This window comes from Cricetulus griseus, chromosome 3 (genome assembly GCF_003668045.3).
Source record: "Cricetulus griseus strain 17A/GY chromosome 3, alternate assembly CriGri-PICRH-1.0, whole genome shotgun sequence".
Classification (NCBI taxonomy): Eukaryota; Metazoa; Chordata; class Mammalia; order Rodentia; family Cricetidae; genus Cricetulus; species Cricetulus griseus.
In genome coordinates, this window is record NC_048596.1 from 100,893,379 (window position 1) to 100,913,211 (window position 19,833).

At 42.7% G+C, this 19,833-nt stretch overlaps 2 protein-coding genes across 25 annotated transcripts in view; one reads left to right on the forward strand and one right to left on the reverse strand.

Annotated features, from left to right (window-relative positions):
* Positions 1 to 7,766: 7,766 nt before the first annotated feature.
* On the reverse strand, positions 7,767 to 9,918 carry LOC103161235 (neomycin resistance protein-like). Of its 3 annotated transcripts, none has more exons than XM_035442375.1 (2): positions 8,408 to 9,918; positions 7,767 to 8,030 (listed from the first exon to the last, which is right to left on the reverse strand). In XM_035442375.1, the coding sequence occupies exon 1, from the start codon at positions 9,861 to 9,863 to the stop codon at positions 9,426 to 9,428; it is 438 nt and encodes a 145-aa protein (XP_035298266.1). In that variant the 5' UTR covers positions 9,864 to 9,918; the 3' UTR covers positions 7,767 to 8,030; positions 8,408 to 9,425. The 3 variants fall into 3 exon arrangements, with proteins under 3 accessions (XP_035298266.1, XP_035298267.1, XP_035298268.1); XM_035442376.1 differs by having other exon boundaries at positions 7,767 to 8,315; XM_035442377.1 differs by having other exon boundaries at positions 8,201 to 9,918.
* Emsy (EMSY transcriptional repressor, BRCA2 interacting) overlaps positions 9,095 to 19,833 on the forward strand; it is a 103,050-nt gene continuing 92,311 nt past the window's right edge. For all 22 annotated transcript variants that reach the window (XR_003483832.2, XR_003483833.2, XM_035442372.1 and 19 more), the window contains exons 1-3: positions 9,095 to 9,228; positions 10,913 to 11,021; positions 19,255 to 19,354. Coding sequence is in view for 20 of the 22 variants with exons in the window: in XM_035442372.1 (XP_035298263.1) it covers positions 10,952 to 11,021; positions 19,255 to 19,354 (170 nt within the window). In the remaining 2 variants the exon portion in view is untranslated. The remainder of the gene's footprint in view (positions 9,229 to 10,912; positions 11,022 to 19,254; positions 19,355 to 19,833) is intronic.

Genomic DNA, 19,833 nt, shown 5'->3' on the forward strand with positions numbered 1-19,833 from the left:
AAATTCCGGTGTGATTGTTGACAATTTGTACTTTCCAACTATGGCTGATATTCCTGCCAAGTCCTACTCACATTGCAGATTCACGAGGAAAATAAATCTTATTGTCTTTCACCAGAAATTTTTTGTGGTGATGTTATGTAGTAGTTAGGGCTGACCTAACACATTTCAGAAGGACTGTCAGCAGAAGCCTGAGGTTTCTAGGGAAAGCCATCTGTGAGAAAGTAAAGGAAAATGAGGAAAATCTTACTGGAAGTAGGACAAATGTGAATCTTAAATGTATAATAGAGGAAACATTAATGGCACTGCTACCAAGGATGACAGGGAAAATTAAAAGGTACCTAAAGCTAGCTAATTTAACTGATGTTTTTCAAAGTAGTGGCTTCTTGAGAAAGTAAAGAACAGCTCATTAAGAACAAGAGACCAAGACTGGCTAATTTTTAAAATAAAGAGGTATTTTTTTTTATTCCCAGCTTTCCAGATGCCAAATGATGTTAAAATTAAGAAGCAGCTTGCAGGTAGAGGTTAAATCTAGGGTTCTATGAGGATAACAAGGTCTAAACACGAAGTTACGGGCATGCTTATAAAACCCTCTATAAATACCTCAGATTTCTGGGTGGTGGTGCATGCCTTTAATCCCTGTGCTTGGGAGGCTAGCTTTTCCAGTGGTGTCATTACAGCCTGGCCACTGGTCCTGGCTCTTTTTACCCCCTGTTTAGAACAGAAGTTTCTGGTGTCCATTCTATGCCATTTCTTTCATGGAATGTTAGACACACAGGGAAAACAGCTTGCTACACTGAGTGTAAATGTACTTGAGGAAATTTAGCTAGACCAGAGTAGGATGACAAAACTGTGGTCTTCAAGGGTAAAGTTAGGGCTGGCAAGATGGCTCAGTAGGTAAAAACACATTCTACATAAGGATGTTGACCTTTGTTTGACCCCCAGAACCCAGGGCAAAAGTTGTCCTCTGACATGCTGATCTCCATGTGCACACGCTCGTACAAACATACATAATACACACACACACACACACACACACACACACACACACACACAGAGAGAGTTCATTTATTTATTTAATTAAAAAAAAGAAGAAGAAAAGAAACCAGAAACCTGTTTCTATAATGAGGACAGACTGGGAATTTTGAGTGAAGGATGTGAGGGAGGATGGGAGGGATGGATATGAGTCTTTTGGCCAGAAGCCAGGATGTAAATAATTATGGACCATGGAAGTTGATACTTTCAAAAATGCCCAGTAATCACCCAGCTTCCAGCATTATGTCTGTAATCAGACCACTTGAGGCTGAAGTAAGAGGATTGCCAAGAGATCCAGGCTAGCCTGGCTATGTGGTGGGTTCCAGGCCAGCCTGAATTATAAGAATGAAATCCTTTCTCAACCTTGCCTTCCACCCAAAATCACCCAGCTAAGCTACTTGTGATTTTGTCAGAAACTATGAACTGAATTAAAACAAAATATTTATTGTTTCAAGCCACTAGGATTTGGGATAATTCATTAAGCACTAACGGCTAACAAACATAGGCAAAAATGATGTAAAGTTGAAGACTGTCTTAGGGTGGATAGGACAGAGACCAACAGAAACTGGTGAGAAGACTGATTTTAAAATAAATGACTTGGGGTTCAGAGTAGAAAGTAAAAACAGGAAAAGGAAGCAGATTTGAAGTGGGTAACTGGAAACCTGCTAACTCAGGTTGAACAGGTTTGGTAAAGGTGAAGGAATAAGAAACCTGGATTAAAAAGTTTTCCTTAGGGTCTGGAGAGATGGCTCAGAGGTTAAGAGCACTGACTGCTCTTCCAGAGGTCCTGAGTTCAATTTCCAGCAACCACATGGTGGCTCACAACCGTCTGTTATGAGATCTGGTGCCCTCTTCTGGTGTGCAGATATACATGGAAGCGGAATGTTGTATACATAATAAATAAATAAAATCTTTTAAAAAAAACCAACACAAAAAAGTTTTCCTTAGAATGTGTAACAACTTGGTCACTGATTTCAGTAGAACAGCGCTGTAGAATGAAGTGCAAGATATGGTCACAGAAGTCGTAGATGACCAGCAGCAACAATGGTGAAAGGCTTTTTTGATGGTGAATGCAAGAGCAGATGAAGAAGAGGGTTTACAAAAAATAAATGCAAACACAAAACCAAACCAAACCAAAAAAAGCCCTATTCCATAGAGGTGCTCTCCAGAGGCAGAGGCAGGTGGATCTCTGTGAGTTCAAGACCAGCCTGGTCTACACAGGACAGCCAGGGATACACAGAAAGAGCCTATCTCAAAAAAAAAAAAAAAGAAGAAGAAGAAGAAGAAGAGGAGGAGGAGGAGGAGGAGGAGGAGGAGGAGGAGGAGGAAGGAAAGAGTGAGGGAGGGAAGAAGAGAGGGAGAGGGGAAGGAGGAAGAAAGGAAGGAAGGAAGGATGGATGAATAAGGAAGCCAGCTATTTAGGAAGCAGGAAAGTACTGAGGGTGAATGGCTGCAGTTGAGGCAGTGGCCAGGTGTCTTACTGGTCTTTCTGAAGCCACTCTAGTTGTTCAAGCTGTTTGTGGTGCTATTTGATTTAAGGGATGTTAATTTTATTTCTCAATTACCTTGTTTCCTTTCTTTTCAGCCCCCAAATCCACTACTTGATCTACTATTCCGTAGTTTACTTATTTTGTTTTAGTCAATAGTCCAGTTTTCAGTATATTCCTTGGCTGCATCAGGGTGGCAAACTTCTTAAAGGCAAGAATCTAAGGGCAGTGTAGTACAGTGGAAAGAACAGTAACCAGAAGGCACAGTTCTGCCATAAAAGCCTCATGTGACTTCCATTACTTTACTTCTTTGGACTCTTTCTTGCTTAAATGTAGAAGTGAGCCAGGTTGGGGTTGGAAAGATGGCTCAGCAGTTTTACTGCTCTTTCAGAGGACCCTAATTCAGTTCCCATGCTCCATATCTGGGAGTTTACAACTGACTACCTCTGACTCCAGGTCCAAGGGATTTCATGCCCTCTGTTGGCCTCTACTGGCACTGTGATCATGTGTACAAACCCACCACAGACACATAATTAAAAACAAAATCCCTGTCCCCCCTTTTGGATTAATTTATGTGTATGAGTGTTTTGCCTGCCATAGATGGAGGTTTCTGTCCCGCCAGATCCTTCCACCCTTCAGCCCCAAATAAGCACACAGAGACATACTAAGATATTAATTATTAAACTGTTAACTGATGACTTAGGCTTCTTATTGGATTAAAGGCATGGGCCACCACCGACCGGCTAGCTCTTCTGTTAATCTATATATTGCCATGAGGCTTTGGCTTGCCCATAATCCAGCATGTTATTCCTTCGGCATCCTGGCATCTCCTCGAGGTCTCTCTCTCTCTGGCACCTGCCCCCTTCCTCCTGGTCTGGTAGCCCTACCTATTGATTCCTATCTGGCTACTGGCCAATCAGTGTCTTATTCATCAACAAATAAGAGAAACATACATACAGAAGGACATCCCGCATCAGCCTGCATGCATGCATGTGAACCAGGAGGTCAGAAAAGGGTGTCAGATCCCCTGGAACTAGATAGCTGTGAGCCACTATGTAGGTGCTGTGGATGGAACCCTGTTCCTCTGCAAGAACAGCAAGTGCTTTAAACCAATGAGCTATCTCTCTAGCCGGGTGTCAGACCTCTTATCTTGATGATATCAGTTTTAATATTTTAACTGCTTAGATAAGCAAGGAATAGTTAAGGTAAGTATTTAATTTACTCCTAAGCATTCTCGAAGACTAGGCAATTCTGATTGTTAAGGTCTATCAGGGTAAATCTTACTTCTCCCTCAGAAGTTAATCCATTTAAAAATCATAGCTTTGCCACTTTATTAATCTTTTATGCATGGTATTTACCTTTGCCTTTTTTTTTTATTCACTAAAACATGGCTACTGTGATGGCTATTCTTTGTTGTCAACTTGACTACATCTGGAATTAACTAAAACCCATGTGGCTGGGTATACCCATTAAGGAATCATTTTTTTCCATAACTAAATTGTTCAAAGTGGGAAGATTACTTTTAATATGGATCATTTGAGGTGGGAAGATCCACCTTTAATGTGGATCTTTTGAGGTGAGTAGATCCATCTTTAATCTGGGCCACACTGCTGGCAGCCTGCATGAAGGACATGGAAGAAGGAAACTTCTTCTCTTTGCCTTGTTTGCTCTTTCTGGCAAGTCTATTCCTTTACTGGCATAGAGCCTACTTCCTCAGAATTCCAGTGTGTACTGATGATCAGCTGAGACACCCAGTCTCATGGACTAAACAACTATTGGATTCTTGGACCTTTTGTTGGAAGACAGCCATTCTTGGATTAGTTAGACCACAGCCTATAAGCCACTCTAATAAATTCCATGTATATTATTATTTATTCATTTATTCTGTAGTTCTTTTCCTCTAAAGAACTATGACTGCTGCAGTTACTATCAGGTTATTGTATGGATTAAGGAAGCTGATATATAGAACAGCACCTGAAATAGAGAAAGCTGTACATACATTTATTACTTTTATTATGTGTTAGGCACAAAAATTCATATACCTGAATGGTCTCTTTCCATAAAGAGCTTGTTCTAGCCAGGAATTATTTTTTTCTTTTTTTGGTTTTATGAGACAGGGTTTCTCTGTGTAATAGTCCTTGCTGCCCTGGAACTCACTTTGTAGGCCAAGCTGGCCTGGAACTCACAGAGATCTGCCTGTCTCCCTAGTGCTGGGCTTAAAGTTGTGCCCCACCACTGCCCAGCCTAGCCAGGAATTTTCAAATGATCAGAACTCTATGTTTTGAGCTCTGTAACATGGTGTGAGAACAGACATGGGACTGCATGTCTCATGCTAGAGGGACTGTAGGGCCAGGGTGAGTTTCATGAGATGTAAGGGAGACAAGTAGTTTGAATCTGATCCTTAAGAGAAAGGACATTGGGAACATTTGGAAGTACAAAGCAGTCAGAGATAGCACAGAGGGGTTATCAGCCTCTGGTTACAAAATAAGTATGTCTAAGAGCTAGACGTGGTAGCATACACCTGTGCTCCCAGCACTCAGGAGGCTGAGGTAGGAAGATCTTAAGTTTGAGGCCAGCCTAGAAGACATGGTGAGATCTTGCCTATAAAACAACAAGAAACACCAACAAATGAAAGGAGGAAAGGGAAGATGTAAAATGATATGTAGCTCCAGCATTGTTACTAGAAACAGGATCTGACCCTATCCCCTAACTCTATAACCCAAAATTGTTGCATTTTACCAGGACCTTCATGTCTTCCTACTGAACACTAAGGTTTGAGAGTTACTACTGGCTGACAGTGTGTAAGACCCTCGGAAAGCCCAGGCTTCCAGAATCTTAGCCCAGGACCATGGCCACCCCAATCACAGAATGGAGGCGAAAGCTTGAGGCAAATAGCATGAGGCTTTATTGTAGTTTAACGAGCTAACCCCATGTTAGCTAGGGTCTTTGACCCACCCACCATGGCAGATGGCTAGCAAAGACAGTTCGAAGCTGCTGTGTACAGATCTTTATAGGGCAGCGTAAGGGGAGTGTCTAGGGGTATGTACAAGTTCAGGATTGGTGTGCCTCCAGGCTTGGAGGGTTTGCCCTGTGTTGATTGGTCAACTGGTTGTTATGGCCCATAAGCCCTTCCAGGGTGGTTGCTATGCTCTCTACGTCATTGCTGTGCGCTTGTCCGTAAAGCACACCCAGAGTCATAAAGCATAGCGCCACCAGCTAACTTCTGATTGGTTCCTTGTCAAGAGGCAGGTATCTGACTTCTAAGTGACCAAGGCAAGTTTATGGCAAGCACATGTTCAGCTGTTATGGCTGCCGAAAGGGGAGCAGGTCCCTTCAGGTGTAGACTCTGGAACCAAGCCGCTTAAATCTATAACAAATAAAAGTTTGTATCATCTGTGTGTGTACACATGCTGGAGGTCAGCGGACAATTTTGTGAAGTCAGTTCTCCCAATATCACATGAATGGGTTCTGAAGATTGAATTCAGGTCACCAGGCTTGCAAGCAAAGTGTCTTTATTTGCTGAACCTTCTTGCCAGCTCAGGTTGCCTAAATTTAAAACCTTGTTTTGTCATTTACTTATGTGGGACCTTAGGGATACTTTTTTTGTTTTTTTTTTGGTTTGTTTTTGGAGACAGGGTTTCTCTTGTGTAACATCTCTGGCTGTCCTGGACCTTGATTTGTAGACCAGGCTGGCCTCGAACTTACAGAGATCTACCTGCCTCTGTCTCCCAAGTGCTGGGATTAAAGGTGTGTGCCACCGATGCCAGGCTTTTTAACCTGTAGCAGAGACTTATTTTTAACTAGGGATATACCTAATAATTGTAAGGACTTAGGTAAAAGACAGAGGATTAACTCTATATTTGACTTATCGTAAGAGTCAGTTTTGTTTATTTGTTTTGAGACAGGATTTCACTGTGTAATAGCTTTAGCTGTCCTGGAACTAGTTCTATAGACCAGGCTGGCCTTGAATTCAGAGATCTATTTGCCTCTACCTTCCAAGTGGCTGGGACTTTTTTTTTGGACAGGGTTTCTCTGTGACTTTGGAGGAGTCCTGGAACTAGCTCTTGTAGACCAGGCTAGTCTTGAACTCACAGAGATCCACCTGCCTCTGCCTCCTGAGTGTTGGGATTAAAGCTGTGCACCACCACCACCGGACTGTGGTTGGGATTAAAGGCATGTACCATTACCACCTGACCAAGAGTCAGGTTTTTATTGTTGCCTTTTTTTTTTTTTTTAAAGATTTATTATATATGTGTACAGTGTTCAGCCTGCATGCATGCCTGCACACCAGAAGAGGGCAACAGATCTCATTACAGATGGTTGTGAGCCCACCATGTGGGTGCTGGGAATTGAACTCCAGTCCTCTGGAAGAACAGCCAGTGCTCTTAACCTCTGAGCCAGCTCTCCAGGCCTATTGTTTCATTTAAAAATTTTTTTCTGGCTGGAGGTTAAGAGCACTGACTGCTTTTCCAGAGGTCTTGAATTCAATTCCCAGCAATCACATGGTGGCTCACAACCATCTATAATGAGATCTGGTGCCCTATTCTGACCTGCAGGTATACATGCAGACAGAACACTGTATGCAATAAATAAATCTTTAAAACAAACATTTTTTGGGACTGGGGAGAAGGCTCATATGTTAACAGCACTGGCTGCTCTTCCAGAGGTTCTGAGTTTAATTCCCAGCAACCACATGGTGGCTCACAACCATCTACATTCCAGAACACTGTATACATAATAAATCTTTAAAAAACATTATTTTCTGTGTATGGGTGATTTGCCTGTGTGTACCTTTGTACTGTATTCATGCTGTGCAGTATATTAGTGCAGCACCTGAGGAACTCCTGGAACTGGATTTATTTGTGAGCCATGTTGAGGATGCTGGGAATGGAACCCAGCTTCTCTGGAAGAGAAGCCAGTGCTCTTAACCACTGAGCCATTTCTCCAGCCCCCTGTTAACTGCCTTTTGAGACAGGGCTCTATTATGTAGCTCTTGGTTCACCAGTTCCTGTGCCTTTCCATTCATAGATGGGCAAGCTTAATCACACCTGCCTCATGGAGATGCTGCAAGGGTCAAATCAAAGAATGTCTGTTAAGTTACAAAGTCTCCTATTAAGATGTAATTTACTTCTTAAGCAATTGACATCACAGTGTGACAGGAAGGTCGTGTAAGAAACTTAAATGGTCCTTTTTATTCCTTATTTATTTTAGCCTACATTTCCATTCAAGAGAATGAACAGACTCACATTTATGCATTGGTTCACAATTTATTAACAACAACAACAACAGCAGCAGCAGCAGCAGCAAACCCAAAACAGTTTTTGGTCACAGGGCCTCTAGCAGTTCAGGCGGACCTTGAATTGTTTCCTGATCTTCCTTCTTCCACTTCCCCAGTGCTGGGATTACAACTGTAATTCATAGCGACCCACAGGAAAAGATGTTTTATCCACGTTGTGTATCTGAATATTCCCACAGAGTAGGCTTTGTCGTCAACTTCCGCCCCATTTGGTGCTAGGAATTAGAATTCAGGGATACAGGTCTTGCACATACTCTACAAGCAACCTACCACTAAGCTAATGTCCTCCCAGTGGTAACCCAGGTTTTCAAGGGAATTTGCTAACAGCAGGGTGCATACCAACAATTCTTTTAGATTTATGCACTTTCATTGCATCCGATGTTACCTGAGTTCCTCATTTAGAGGGAGAACACAACACAATTTGATGGAATTTACAATAGTAGAAACCAATCTTGATTTTTCCGGATAGTTATAACAATACATCGATGGCCTCTTTCCATCTGTAAAATGGGGGGTGGGAGTGGGGGTGGGGTGGCAAGACCTCCACAACATGGTGTGGTTAGGTAATAACAAAGGCTGAGGGTGAACCTACCATATCGTAGTGCCACAAGTAAATCCCATCTTCCCTTTGTCAGACAGGACGATATATCACTACCTTTCCTATTTCGCACATGATGTACTACCTAACCGAGAACGCTCGGATTCCCTTCCTCGACTTGCAACTCTTAACACCGAGAAGGGGTTACGGGCCACCGTGAGGTCCTCTCTCCGTTCTCGTAGCGTGAATAATCTCTCTTGAGTTGTCGTCTGGGTGGCTGAAGGACGCGGGTGATTTGAAGAGCCAGATCTTAATCCTCAACCCTCCATAAGGGACCAAGCTGTGTTCTTCTCATCCCTAACCTCGCTAAAGTAAAGGTCGAAGCTCAGCTCCAATTACCGACGCCATTTTGGCCGGTACGTGTGACGCCACACGTTTAGCTGAAAGAGCAGCCGATTGGCTGGGAAAGGCCGGGAGGCATAGGCGCGCGAAGCTAGAGACTGGAGGGTCATGTAGAAGCCAAAAGGAACTACACTCCCAGACCTCCTTGCGCACGCGACCGGCAAGCAGAGAGAGAGAAAGAGAACGGCGTTTGAGCTTGGACTACAACTCCCAGCAGGCCCCGCGACGCTCTTCCTTTCCTTTCAAAACGCGGTGGAAAAAAAGGACAGAACGAATGGAGGCTTTTGAGTGCTCGTTTCGCAAAAGGCGGGAAAGGCGAACTACACCTCCCGATGAGCCGCGCGCGCTTGCGCCTGCGCTCTGGTATCTGTCGCCATCTTGCCCCTTCTGAGGCACCGCAAACAAACCTAATTCCTGGTGTCCCCTAGTCTTGGCGGAGGAGCCTTTTAGATGAGCCCCGAAAGGCCGGGCAGGTGGGTGTCTCTCAGGCAGGATCCCGGGGAGAGCTGGCAGGCTATCCAGGGTATGGGGGCGCTGGGCTAGTCATGGGGAGTCCGGCTTGGGGCGGTCAGCCCCATCCTCCGTTGTTTCCTAACGGGATCGCGGGGCTCCCTCAAGTGGACCGAGGGGGACTCCGGCACGCCTGGTGATGGGACACTGGAGGTCGAGGTCAAGGAACCCCGGGGTGAATCCGGGGCGTCTGGCTGGCTGTCCGCGTCCCTGCTTTTTCCCTGTTGTCCTCTCCACTGAGGAGAGCGCGAGGCGCGGACGCTGGCCAGGGTTCCCGAGACCGGCTGCTGGCCGCGGGGGCGCGGGCTTGACACTGGGACCAGTGCTGAGCCGCGCAGGCGAGGAGCCGGGCGGGCTGCTCTTGTTGTGGTGCTGTGAGGAGTGCGTGTTTGGAGAGGGGGCGGGGCGGGTTGCCTGCTGACACTTGAGCGGGGGGACGAGTCGTTGCGACCCGGGTCCCCAAAGCGCGCTCCGGCTGCTGCCGCTCGGCTTTCCTTTGCTGTGCGGCTCCGCCGTGGGCTTCGCTAGAGGGGATGCTTTGGGATGCCGTGACGTGGTGTCTGATTCGGGCGGTCGCCTGCCGCCTCCGAGATCCCATCGGGAGGCGGGGACTGGCTTGGGGAGCGAGCGGATTCCTTTGGCTCTGCCCCTTCCTCCTCTCCACCCCCTTTCTTTATGTCATCCTGCCAGCTGGGGCGCGCAGTCCAGTTCGGCTTGCTCAGGCTTGGTTCTGAGCTCAGAGGACGATGGGAAGTAGGGGGAAGAGGGTTCCACTTGAGGCCGAGAGTTGGAATTAGCAGTCCAGAGCCTGGAACGCAATAGAAGAATTATATCGGTTTAGTGTTTGACTCTTAAGTTAGCTCATTCATTCACTCACTCACTCACTCACTCACTCACTCACTCACTCTACTCTCCTGCTAACCACCGTTTTTTATCAGTTTAACAGATGTTTAAGGAGGGTCTACTGTGTGCTCAGCTGGTAGTGTGAATTACCAGTTCTGAGTCTTTTTGTTCTCCAGACTAGGGAATTCTCAGTGTGAAATCACAGGCATCTAAAATTTTGATAACTGGTGGATTCATGGCTGTTTTAGCGCCAAAACTTGAGGAAAAAGTTCTTTACTAAGTTCCATTTACCCAAATAACATGCTCTACCCTTTGCTTATTTTATCTCATAACTTATTGTTAAGGAACCTGGCAGAGGTCAAGTCACTTGTCCAATGTTGCACAGGCGGTAGAATCTATTTGGCAAATTATATGCCAGCCACTATGAAGGAACTTGACATGTCCTGTTTTCTAATACTTATCACAACAAACTGGGTGGTATTACCTTTTTCTTTTCCACAAACCTGTACAAAGTGAGTTCAGACAGGCTAGTTCACCAGGATGAAACAACTAATTATGTTGAAAAGCTGGAACTGGAACCAAGTATTTGACCTTAAAACCTGTGCTCTTTCCACTGTTAATATGAGCTGGATCAGTGTGCTCTCAAATGATGGTTTGATTCATTTGTCAGTATCTGGAAAGCATGGTGATGAAAGATGGTTATGAAGTATTTTTACAGTTTTACTTTGTAGCCTGTGGATGGATCTCCAATCGAGTGACCTATTGCATATACTTTGGTAATTTGATTTGTTTTTCTTCTGATAGGGAGGACAAGCTCTTTGGGGCTACCAAACAGAAGCAGCAATGCCTGTTGTGTGGCCAACCCTTTTGGATCTCAGCAGGGATGAATGCAAACGAATTCTTCGAAAATTGGGTATGAATTTTGTTTTTGTTCTAAGCATGGTCTTACTGCCTTCAAAATCATGGCTAGTCTCCTTCCTCAGAGTCCCAAGTGCTGGCACCATAGCTATCTATGTTCCACTATGCCTATCTAATGGTTTTAATTTTGATGTTTTATATTTTTCTGTAACTCTTTTTTTTTCTGTGTGGGTCATGGCTGTTGGTGGTATAGTCCTCATTCTTCTCACTTTTCCCAGGGCCTAGAAAAATTTGCAAATGAGATAATGAGATACAGGAATTATACAAGGAGCCATGATAAATGGGAAGCCTGGCTGGTGTGTGTGTGTGTGTGTGTGTTTGTGTGTGTGTGTGTGTGTTTTGTTTTTTGTTTTCCAGACAGGGTTTCTCTGTGTAGCTTCAGAACCTGCTCTGGAACTCATTCTGTAGACCAGGCTGGTCTTGAACTCACAGAGATCCACCTGCCTCTGCTTCAAGTACTGGAATTAAAGGCATCCACCTGGCTATCTTTTTTTTTTAATTTATTTTTATTTTATTTGCATTTTATTTGCATTTTATTGGGGTTTTGCCTGCATGTATGTTTGTGTGAAGGTGTCAGATCTTGGAGTTATAGTTGTTAGCTGCCTTGTGGGTGCTGGTAATTGAACCCATGTCTTCTGGAAGAGCAGTCAGTCCTCTTAACCATTGTGCTCTCTCCAGCAACCCCTCCCCCCAAGGGGGGTGTGTGTGTGTGTGTGTGTGTGTGTGTGTGTGTGTGTGTGTGTGTTTGTTTTGTTTTTTGTTTTCCAGACAGGGTTTCTCTGTGTAGCTTCAGAACCTGCTCTGGAACTCATTCTGTAGACCAGGCTGGTCTTGAACTCACAGAGATCCACCTGCCTCTGCTTCAAGTACTGGAATTAAAGGCATCCACCTGGCTATCTTTTTTTTTAAATTTATTTTTATTTTATTTGCATTTTATTGGGGTTTTGCCTGCATGTATGTTTGTGTGAAGGTGTCAGATCTTGGAGTTATAGTTGTTAGCTGCCTTGTGGGTGCTGGTAATTGAACCCATGTCCTCTGGAAGAGCAGTCAGTCCTCTTAACCATTGTGCTCTCTCTCTCCAGCAACCCCTCCCCCCAAGGGGTGTGTGTGTGTGTGTGTGTGTGTGTGTGTGTGTGTGTGTTTGTTTTCCAGGACAGGGTTTCTCTCTAGCTTTGGATCATGTCCTGGAACTCATTCTGTAGATCAGGCTGGCCTTGAACTCACAGAGATCCACCTGTCTCTACCCCCCCCCCCCAGTCAGTTGTTTTCTTTTTCTTCTTTTCTTTCTTTCTTTCTTTCTTTCTTTCTTTCTTTCTTTTTTCTTTTGGTTTTTTGAGACAGGGTTTCTCTGTGGCTTTGGAGGCTGTCCTGGAACTAGCTCTTGTAGACTAGGCTGGTCTTGAACTCAAAGAGATCCTCCTGCCTCTGCCTCCTGAGTGCTGGGATTAAAGGTATCTGCCACCACTGCTCGGCTAGTTGTGTTTTCTTGGTCAGCATCACACAAAATACTCAAGCCCTCAAATAGATCTTTTGTTTGGTCCCCATTTTACATATGAAGTTTAAACCTAAGGCATTGCTCACAGTAAGTTATGTAGTCAGTCAGTATTTGACTCTAAGCTAGTGGTTCTCAACCTTCCTAATGTTGTGACTCTTTAAAACATTTCCCCATGTCGTGGTGACCTCCAACCATAAAATTATTATTGTTGCTACTTCATAACTATAATTTTGCTACGATTATGAATTGTAATATGAATACGATTCTGTATTTTCCAGTGGTCTTAGGCAACCCCAGTTAAAGGGTCTTGGGGTTGTGACCCACAAGTTGAGGGACAATACTCCAGGCAATTTTTTTTTTTGTCTCACGTTAGCATACTACTAACTTTAATAGATGTGTATGTGTGAATCATGCCTTTTCTGGATTCTAAGTTAATGCAAGCTGCCCATTTTCCCAATTACTTAATTACTGCAGTTGATAAAAACACACTTTATGCTTAGAGTTGATTATTTAATGTTTCTCTTTTTTTCCATTGATAGCAGCCATTTTCAACAAGCATTTAGGGAAAGAAGTAAGCCCTAATGTTAAGGCATATGTAGTGAACTAGCTTTTTCTTCATGCATGAAAAATGGTGTTAGCTACATGTTGTTCTTCTGAATATTGAGAAAAAAAGTTACTCTAATCATTTGAATCTTTGGTTTAAAATGAAAATCTGTGAAAAAATGCTGTTTCAGACCATAAAGGCTTTGTCTTATTTACCACTGTAACCTGAGGCTAGTGCACTAAATGAATTAAATAAAAAGCCTATCGTTTCGACTGACATCTGAGACTATAGTATTTAAAGCAGCTACTTTTGGACATATTTGTAGGCCACTAAAGTTTTCCTTCAAAGGAAATCTTTGTTGTGAATTCTATATGTAGATCAGATAAAATTGTAGCTACTCTGGATCTACTGCTAATAACTTCTTCCCTTTTATTTCTTCCCCCCCTTGAGGATTTCAAACTACTTAACATTGTTTTAGCAGTTTGAAGAGGGTTCTTTTGGGGAGTGGGCAGCAGGGTGACAGGATGGGACAGGACGGGACGGCAGTATTTTAAACTTACATGCAAACTTTTATCAATATGTTGAAGGTACTTGGCTATACACATGCACCATTGTAACTTGCTGTTGACTATAAAATTGAACTCCATTTCTTTCAGAGTTAAAAAAAAAATGCTAGATGAACAGATCACAAAGACAGTAAATTGGACTGAGGTTTCTGGGTTTTGAGGGCCTTGGAACAAGGGTTTGTGTTTAAATATAAAGTTAGTAACCTTTAAATTTACCCCTAGTTTTTCCCATAAATGACTTGAGGTGATGTATGAAAATGGCTTGATGATAAAACTTTATAAAATCATGCACATCAAGAAGTTCAAGTTTTGTCATTCAAGAATGATCACCCATGATGAAACTGCCAATACCATCAAGGTTATACATAATCTTGAAAGCTACCAGATACCAGGAAGATACCACTTTATAAAAGCAATGTGTACCATTGTGTTGTTACCATGATGGGCCTAATACATTTGCTCATCCAGGCCTAATAGTCCAGTCATAGCATCAGTAGCTCAAGGAGAGTGCTTTCTTTTGTTTTCTGTATATCATTTAAAATGCAGAGAGTAATGCTTAACTCTTGGATTTACATGTAGATTCTCAGTTACTGAGTATATACAGTGAACAAATCAACCAAGATGTGCCAGTGGACTTAACAGAGCTTAGGGTCAGATCTATTTTTGGGGCTTCCCTTGCCACATCAGATTGATCATCACTGAAGAGGATCAGGTTTTTTTTTAAGCTAGAAGAGAAGGTTGCACAGAAAAAAAGAGATATCCTAGAGGAAACTGAAGAAAGAGACTTAGGGTGCATTAAAAAATCCAGCATTAAAAAAGATTCAAAAGTAAAAAAGTAAAAGTAAAAAATAACTAGCAATGAATGTGTCTGTAGTTTTAGACTGTGTGAGAGATGCTGCTGGGTACCGCTTCTGTGCTACTCTGCAGCCATTGCTCATGGCCCTGCTGGTTCCAGAGACATTTAGAAAGGTGGACCTTGACAGCATTTTGACAAAAGATTCTTCCTTCCACTGGGTTACTGTTAGTTTAAGGGCTAGAGAGAGTTCAGCAGTTGAGTCAGTCAATGGTCATATCAGGCTGTTCACAACTACTTGTAACTCCAGCTCCAAGGATCTCATGCCCTCTTCTGGCCTCTTTGGGTGTCTGCATTCACATTGCATTCTCTCTTATTTCTCTCTCTCTCTCTCACACACACACATTTATTTATTTATTTATTTATTTATTTTTGGTTTTTGAGACAGGGTTTCTCTGTGTAGCTTTGGAGCCTAGCCTGGCACTCACTCTGTAGACAAGGCTGGCCTCGAACTCACAGAGATCCGCCTGCCTCTGCCTCCCGAGTGCTGGGATTAAAGGCGTGTGCCACCACCGCCTGGCTAAATTTTTAAAAAGTGTTAGTTTAAAACTGTCCTTTTAGAAACAACCATAAATTGTTTCAATGTAGAATGCCAAACATTTTAATTATAAAGAAATTGGGGAGTGCAGAGGGGGTGGTGCTGGAGAGATGACTCAGCAGTTGATAGCACTGGCTACTCTTATAGAGGGTTCGGTCCCAGCACCCACATGGCAGCTCATAACCATCTGTAACTCCATTCTGGGGATCCATACTCACTTTGGTACCAGGCACACACATGGTGCATAGGCATATGGACATACAAGCAGAATACTCATACACATTAAAAAAAAAAAAAAAAAAAGATGGGGTAGACAATTTATGATAGACTCAGGGTACCAGTAGCAGGTAAACTCTTGCTACTTTTTGACTGCCTCTCCTTTGCCTTATTTATATAACTCTTGAGTAGTAACTTAACTGACTTGGAGGCTTTATGATTAAATTATAATTGAGTGATTGATTGGTTTAAATGTACCTGGTGCAGGGTTTTATAAAAGTAGTGTGGCACATCTTTTGTTTCTGAGGCATTCACATGTATTTATTATTTTATTATACTTTTTCAGAAACTAAATAAAGGTTAAGATAACTCAGGATCTCTGGATGCTCATAAGCATGTTGTCAACAGATAGGAAGAAATCGTGGAAGTTAGTAAAGGTTCTAATGGTGACTGGACTACTTACAGGGATGCTGGGAATTGTGTAGGAGAGGTAATGTTTTCAGAGCCACAGTTTTTGTGTGCTGGATATTGTCACCTCCTAATTTTGTACATGACTTTTTAGTTTAGCTTTAAATGAAACTTAAAATGTCAGAAATTTTGTCATATTAAAAGATACTGTATTTTAGCCAAGTGTGGCATCTGTCTTTAGTCCTGGCACCCAAAGAAGCAGAGGCAGGTGATTTTCTGACTTCAAGGCCAGCCTAGTCTACATAGTGAGTTTCAGGTCAGCCAGGGCTACAATACTACATTTTAAATTTGTGTGTGTGTATGCATGAAAGATCTTGCATATATCCTGTGGAATATGTATGGAGGTCAGGCTACAGCTTTCAGGAATCAGGTTTTCTCCTTCCACTATGTGGGTCCTGGGGATTGAACTCAGGTCATCAGGCTTGTTAGCAAGTTTCTTTACCTGCTGAGACATCTTCCCAGCTATTTGTCATATTTCTTCAATTAATTATGTTTTCTTTGAAGTAGTGCATTTTTAAATAAGGCATGGCAGCACATGCCTGTAATCCCAGCAGTAAGAAGGTAGAGGCAAAAGGATCAGAGTTTAAAGCTAGTCTGAGCTACACATACAAGACTGTCTCAGAAACAAACCATAAAACTTGAAATGGATATATTATTTTTGTCTTTTTTCTCAAGCCACCTTGTCCCTTTGATTTGTTTCTTTTTATGGCATTGTTATTGTCTTAAACATTTTGCAAGATCTAAAATATTACTCATTTTTTTCTGTCATTTCTACAATCAGTTACTGAGTTCTATCAAATAACTCTTAAGTTGGGATTAAAGGATTGCTTAGTCTAACCACAGATTACTTGTTTCCCTTTTTTTGTGTTCTCTTACATGTGAAATAAAACCTTCATAACTGTTTATCTGTCTAACACACACATACCCTTTTCAGACCTTGGTTTTAATCATCTTGTGGGTAGGGATTTTATTTTATACCTACATATATTTAAATATTTTCCCTGGTATTCTGTCTTATAATATTCTTTTTTTTTAAATTTTATTTATTTATCATGTATACAGTGTTCTGTCCACAAGGATCCTTGCAGGCCAGAAGAGGACAGCAGGTCTCATTTCAGATGGTTGTGAGCCATCAGGTGGTTGCTGGGAATTGAACTCAGGACCTCTGGAAGACCAGCTAGTGTTCTTAACCACTGAGCCTTTCTCCAGCCCCCTTATAATATTCTTTTAGTAATATTGTTTGAATTAGTTACTGTTCAACTACAGACAATTTTACTTCTGTTAATGTAAAACTTAAAAGTGGTTATTGTCACTGGAAGTTACTGAAGTAATGCGAAGTATTTTCAGTTCTTTTGCTCTCTATTCCTTTTACAGTAGTTCATCTCCCTACTCTCCACAGTTCTCTTCCTGATGAAACTTGTGTTTCCAAGCTGTCATGATTGCCCGATGACTTTTTTCACCCGTCTGCATTTTACAGTAAAATCTTGTGGGCCAGACTTAATACTCTTTAGTGTGTGTGTGTTAGACTTAACATTGATTTGTTGAATAGGATATCCCATAATTTTATTTTTATTTTTATTATTTTTTTTTGTCTTTTGAGACAGGGTTTCTCTGCGTAACAGCCCTCACTGTCCTGGAACTTGCTCTATAGACCAGACTGGCCTCAAACTCAGAGATATGCCTGCCTGTCTCCCAAGTACTGGGATTAAAGGTGTGCACCACCAACGCCCAGCAAAACCCAAAGGTTTTTTTTTGTTTTTTTTTGGTTTTTTGAGACAGGGTTTCTTTGTGGCTTTGGAGGCTGTCCTGGAACTAGCTCTTGTAGACCAGGCTGGTCTCGAACTCACAGAGATCCACCTGCCTCTGCCTCCCAAGCACTGGGATTAAAGGTGTGCGCCACCAAGCCCGGCAACCCAAAGTTTTATTACTTGTTCTATCCCCTTTGTTGTTGGTGTTGTCCACCTGTCCTGTAGCTCCATTCATCCAGAAGCTTAGTAGGGGACTAGGAATGGTTGAGGTGGCTGATGGCTGAACCTCTCTCTCTTTGTGGCCTTTCTTCCTAAGTTTCTTCACAGCTTGTTGATGTTACAGTTCCTAGAGAGCAAGGCCACAAGTACAAGTACTTAGCAAATATCTGCATCCTATTTGCTGATGCACTGTTGGCCAAAAGTAGCACAGAACCTAGAATTGGTGTGGGAGGAGACTACACAAAGATTATACTGGGTGGTAGTGAGAGGCCTGCATATTTTGCTGGGGGAGGGCTTGAGGACTTTTACTTATGTATGTTTTGCCTTTTTTGTTCTGTTTGTTTCACTTTATGTTTGTGAGACAGGGTCTAGTTTAGTCTAAGTTAGCTTCACACATAGGATCTTCTTGCTTCACTTTCTGACTACTGGGACACAGATGTGTGTCTGACTTATGCTTGTATCTTCATGTGTATATGTGCATGTGTGTGTTTTTATATTCCTGCACATGCATGTGGAAAATAGAACAACCTCAAATGTTGTTCCTCAGGAATCATCCACCATTTACAGTTTTTTTTTTTTTAGGTATGGTGTTTGACCTAGAACTTGTTCAATAGGATAGGCTGGCTTAATGGCCAGGAAGTCTGGGGGAATCCTTTTGTCTCTGCCTCACTCAACACTGGGATAACAGTTATGTACTACCACATTTGCTTTGCCTTCCTCCTCTCCCTTTCCCTCTCTCCCTCTCCCTCTCCCTCTCCCTCTCCCTCTCCCCCTCTCCCCTTCCCCCTCTCCATCTCTCCCTCTCCCTTCCCTTCCTCCCCTCCCCTCTCCCCTCCCCTCCCCTCCTCTCTCCTCCTCTCACCCTCCCCTCCCCTCTCCCCTCCCCTCCCCCTCCCTCCCCTCTTCTCTCTTCCTCTCCCCCTCCCCTCCCCTCTCCTCCTCTTCCCCTCCCCTCCCCTCCTCTCTCCTCTTCCTCTTCCCCTCCCCTTCCCTTCCTTCCCCTCCCCTTCTCCCCTCCCCCTCCCCCTCACACTCTCTCTCATGGATATTGGGGATTAAACTCAAGAGCTGATGCATGAAGCCCAGTCTCCTCTCCTGCCTGCATTTCTTTGAATTAGTGTTTTGTTACACATCCTAGGCTGTCCTTGAATTCTCCATTTTTCCTCCTCAGCCTTATGAGTGCTGGAATTATAAGCATGTACTACTGTACCCAGACTAATTAGTCATTTTGATGGTAGTTTTTTATGTTTTAATTGCTTGGATGGTAGTTTTTGTAAATGTAAAGATCTTAGATTACTGGTATGGCCACCATGCCTGGCTAGGTTGCCTGTTCTTTAGTAATATGTTAGAGATTTTCTTTCCTGAACATTTATTTCCCTTGACTTGTGTGAGACATTGTATGATGAAGCAATATAAATGATAAAAGCAACACTTAAATCTTTTTATTTGGTAACATTTTTGAAAGGAATTTAAAAATTTGCATTTGGCTGATTTGGATTTCTTTCTCTAAAGTTTAATATTGTATAGCCACATTATTCAAAATTGAAGGCTTATCTTGATAAAATAATTTTCTTTTTCTAGAATTGGAGGCATATGCTGGAGTTATCAGTGCACTTCGTGCACAGGGGGATCTCACCAAGGAAAAGAAAGATCTTCTTGGAGAACTCTCAAAAGTCCTTAGGTAATTTGTCACCCAAGTTTTGGTGATGTGAATAAAAAAATCTCATTTTATGGGGTTTACTTCTTTTCATCCTCAATCTGAAGATCAGAGGTGTTCAGTTTGTTGGATGCTTAGAGACCCTGTTGTGTGCTTTCTGCTATAGAAAATGGGGAAGTTTAGTCTCTGTTGTATATATATATAATCCAAAAGGGTTTAGAGCAGGTATTTTTGGGCACCTGGAGTGGGAAGTCCTTTGATAGAGGTGAAAGAAAGAAGAGCTGGGGCAACTGAATTTCATGATGTAGAGTGGCATTTATTTATTGGAGGGAAAAAAGGAATGTAGGCAAGGTGGCTCAACATGTAAGTGGGTGCTGGTGCTATAGTCATCACCTAAATCTAGTTGATTCCTTTACCTGAGCTAGAGTGGCACTTGAATCCATCAGACAACTCTAGTGAAAGGGATTCCTTGGTGCTTTGTCTTGATTCATTTTTATATCTTG

Bases quoted from the DNA above. Each gene is read 5' to 3' on its own strand.
- LOC103161235 (XM_035442375.1), bottom strand. From the start codon at position 9,863: ATGGGATCTCGGAGGCGGCAGGCGACCGCCCGAATCAGACACCACGTC.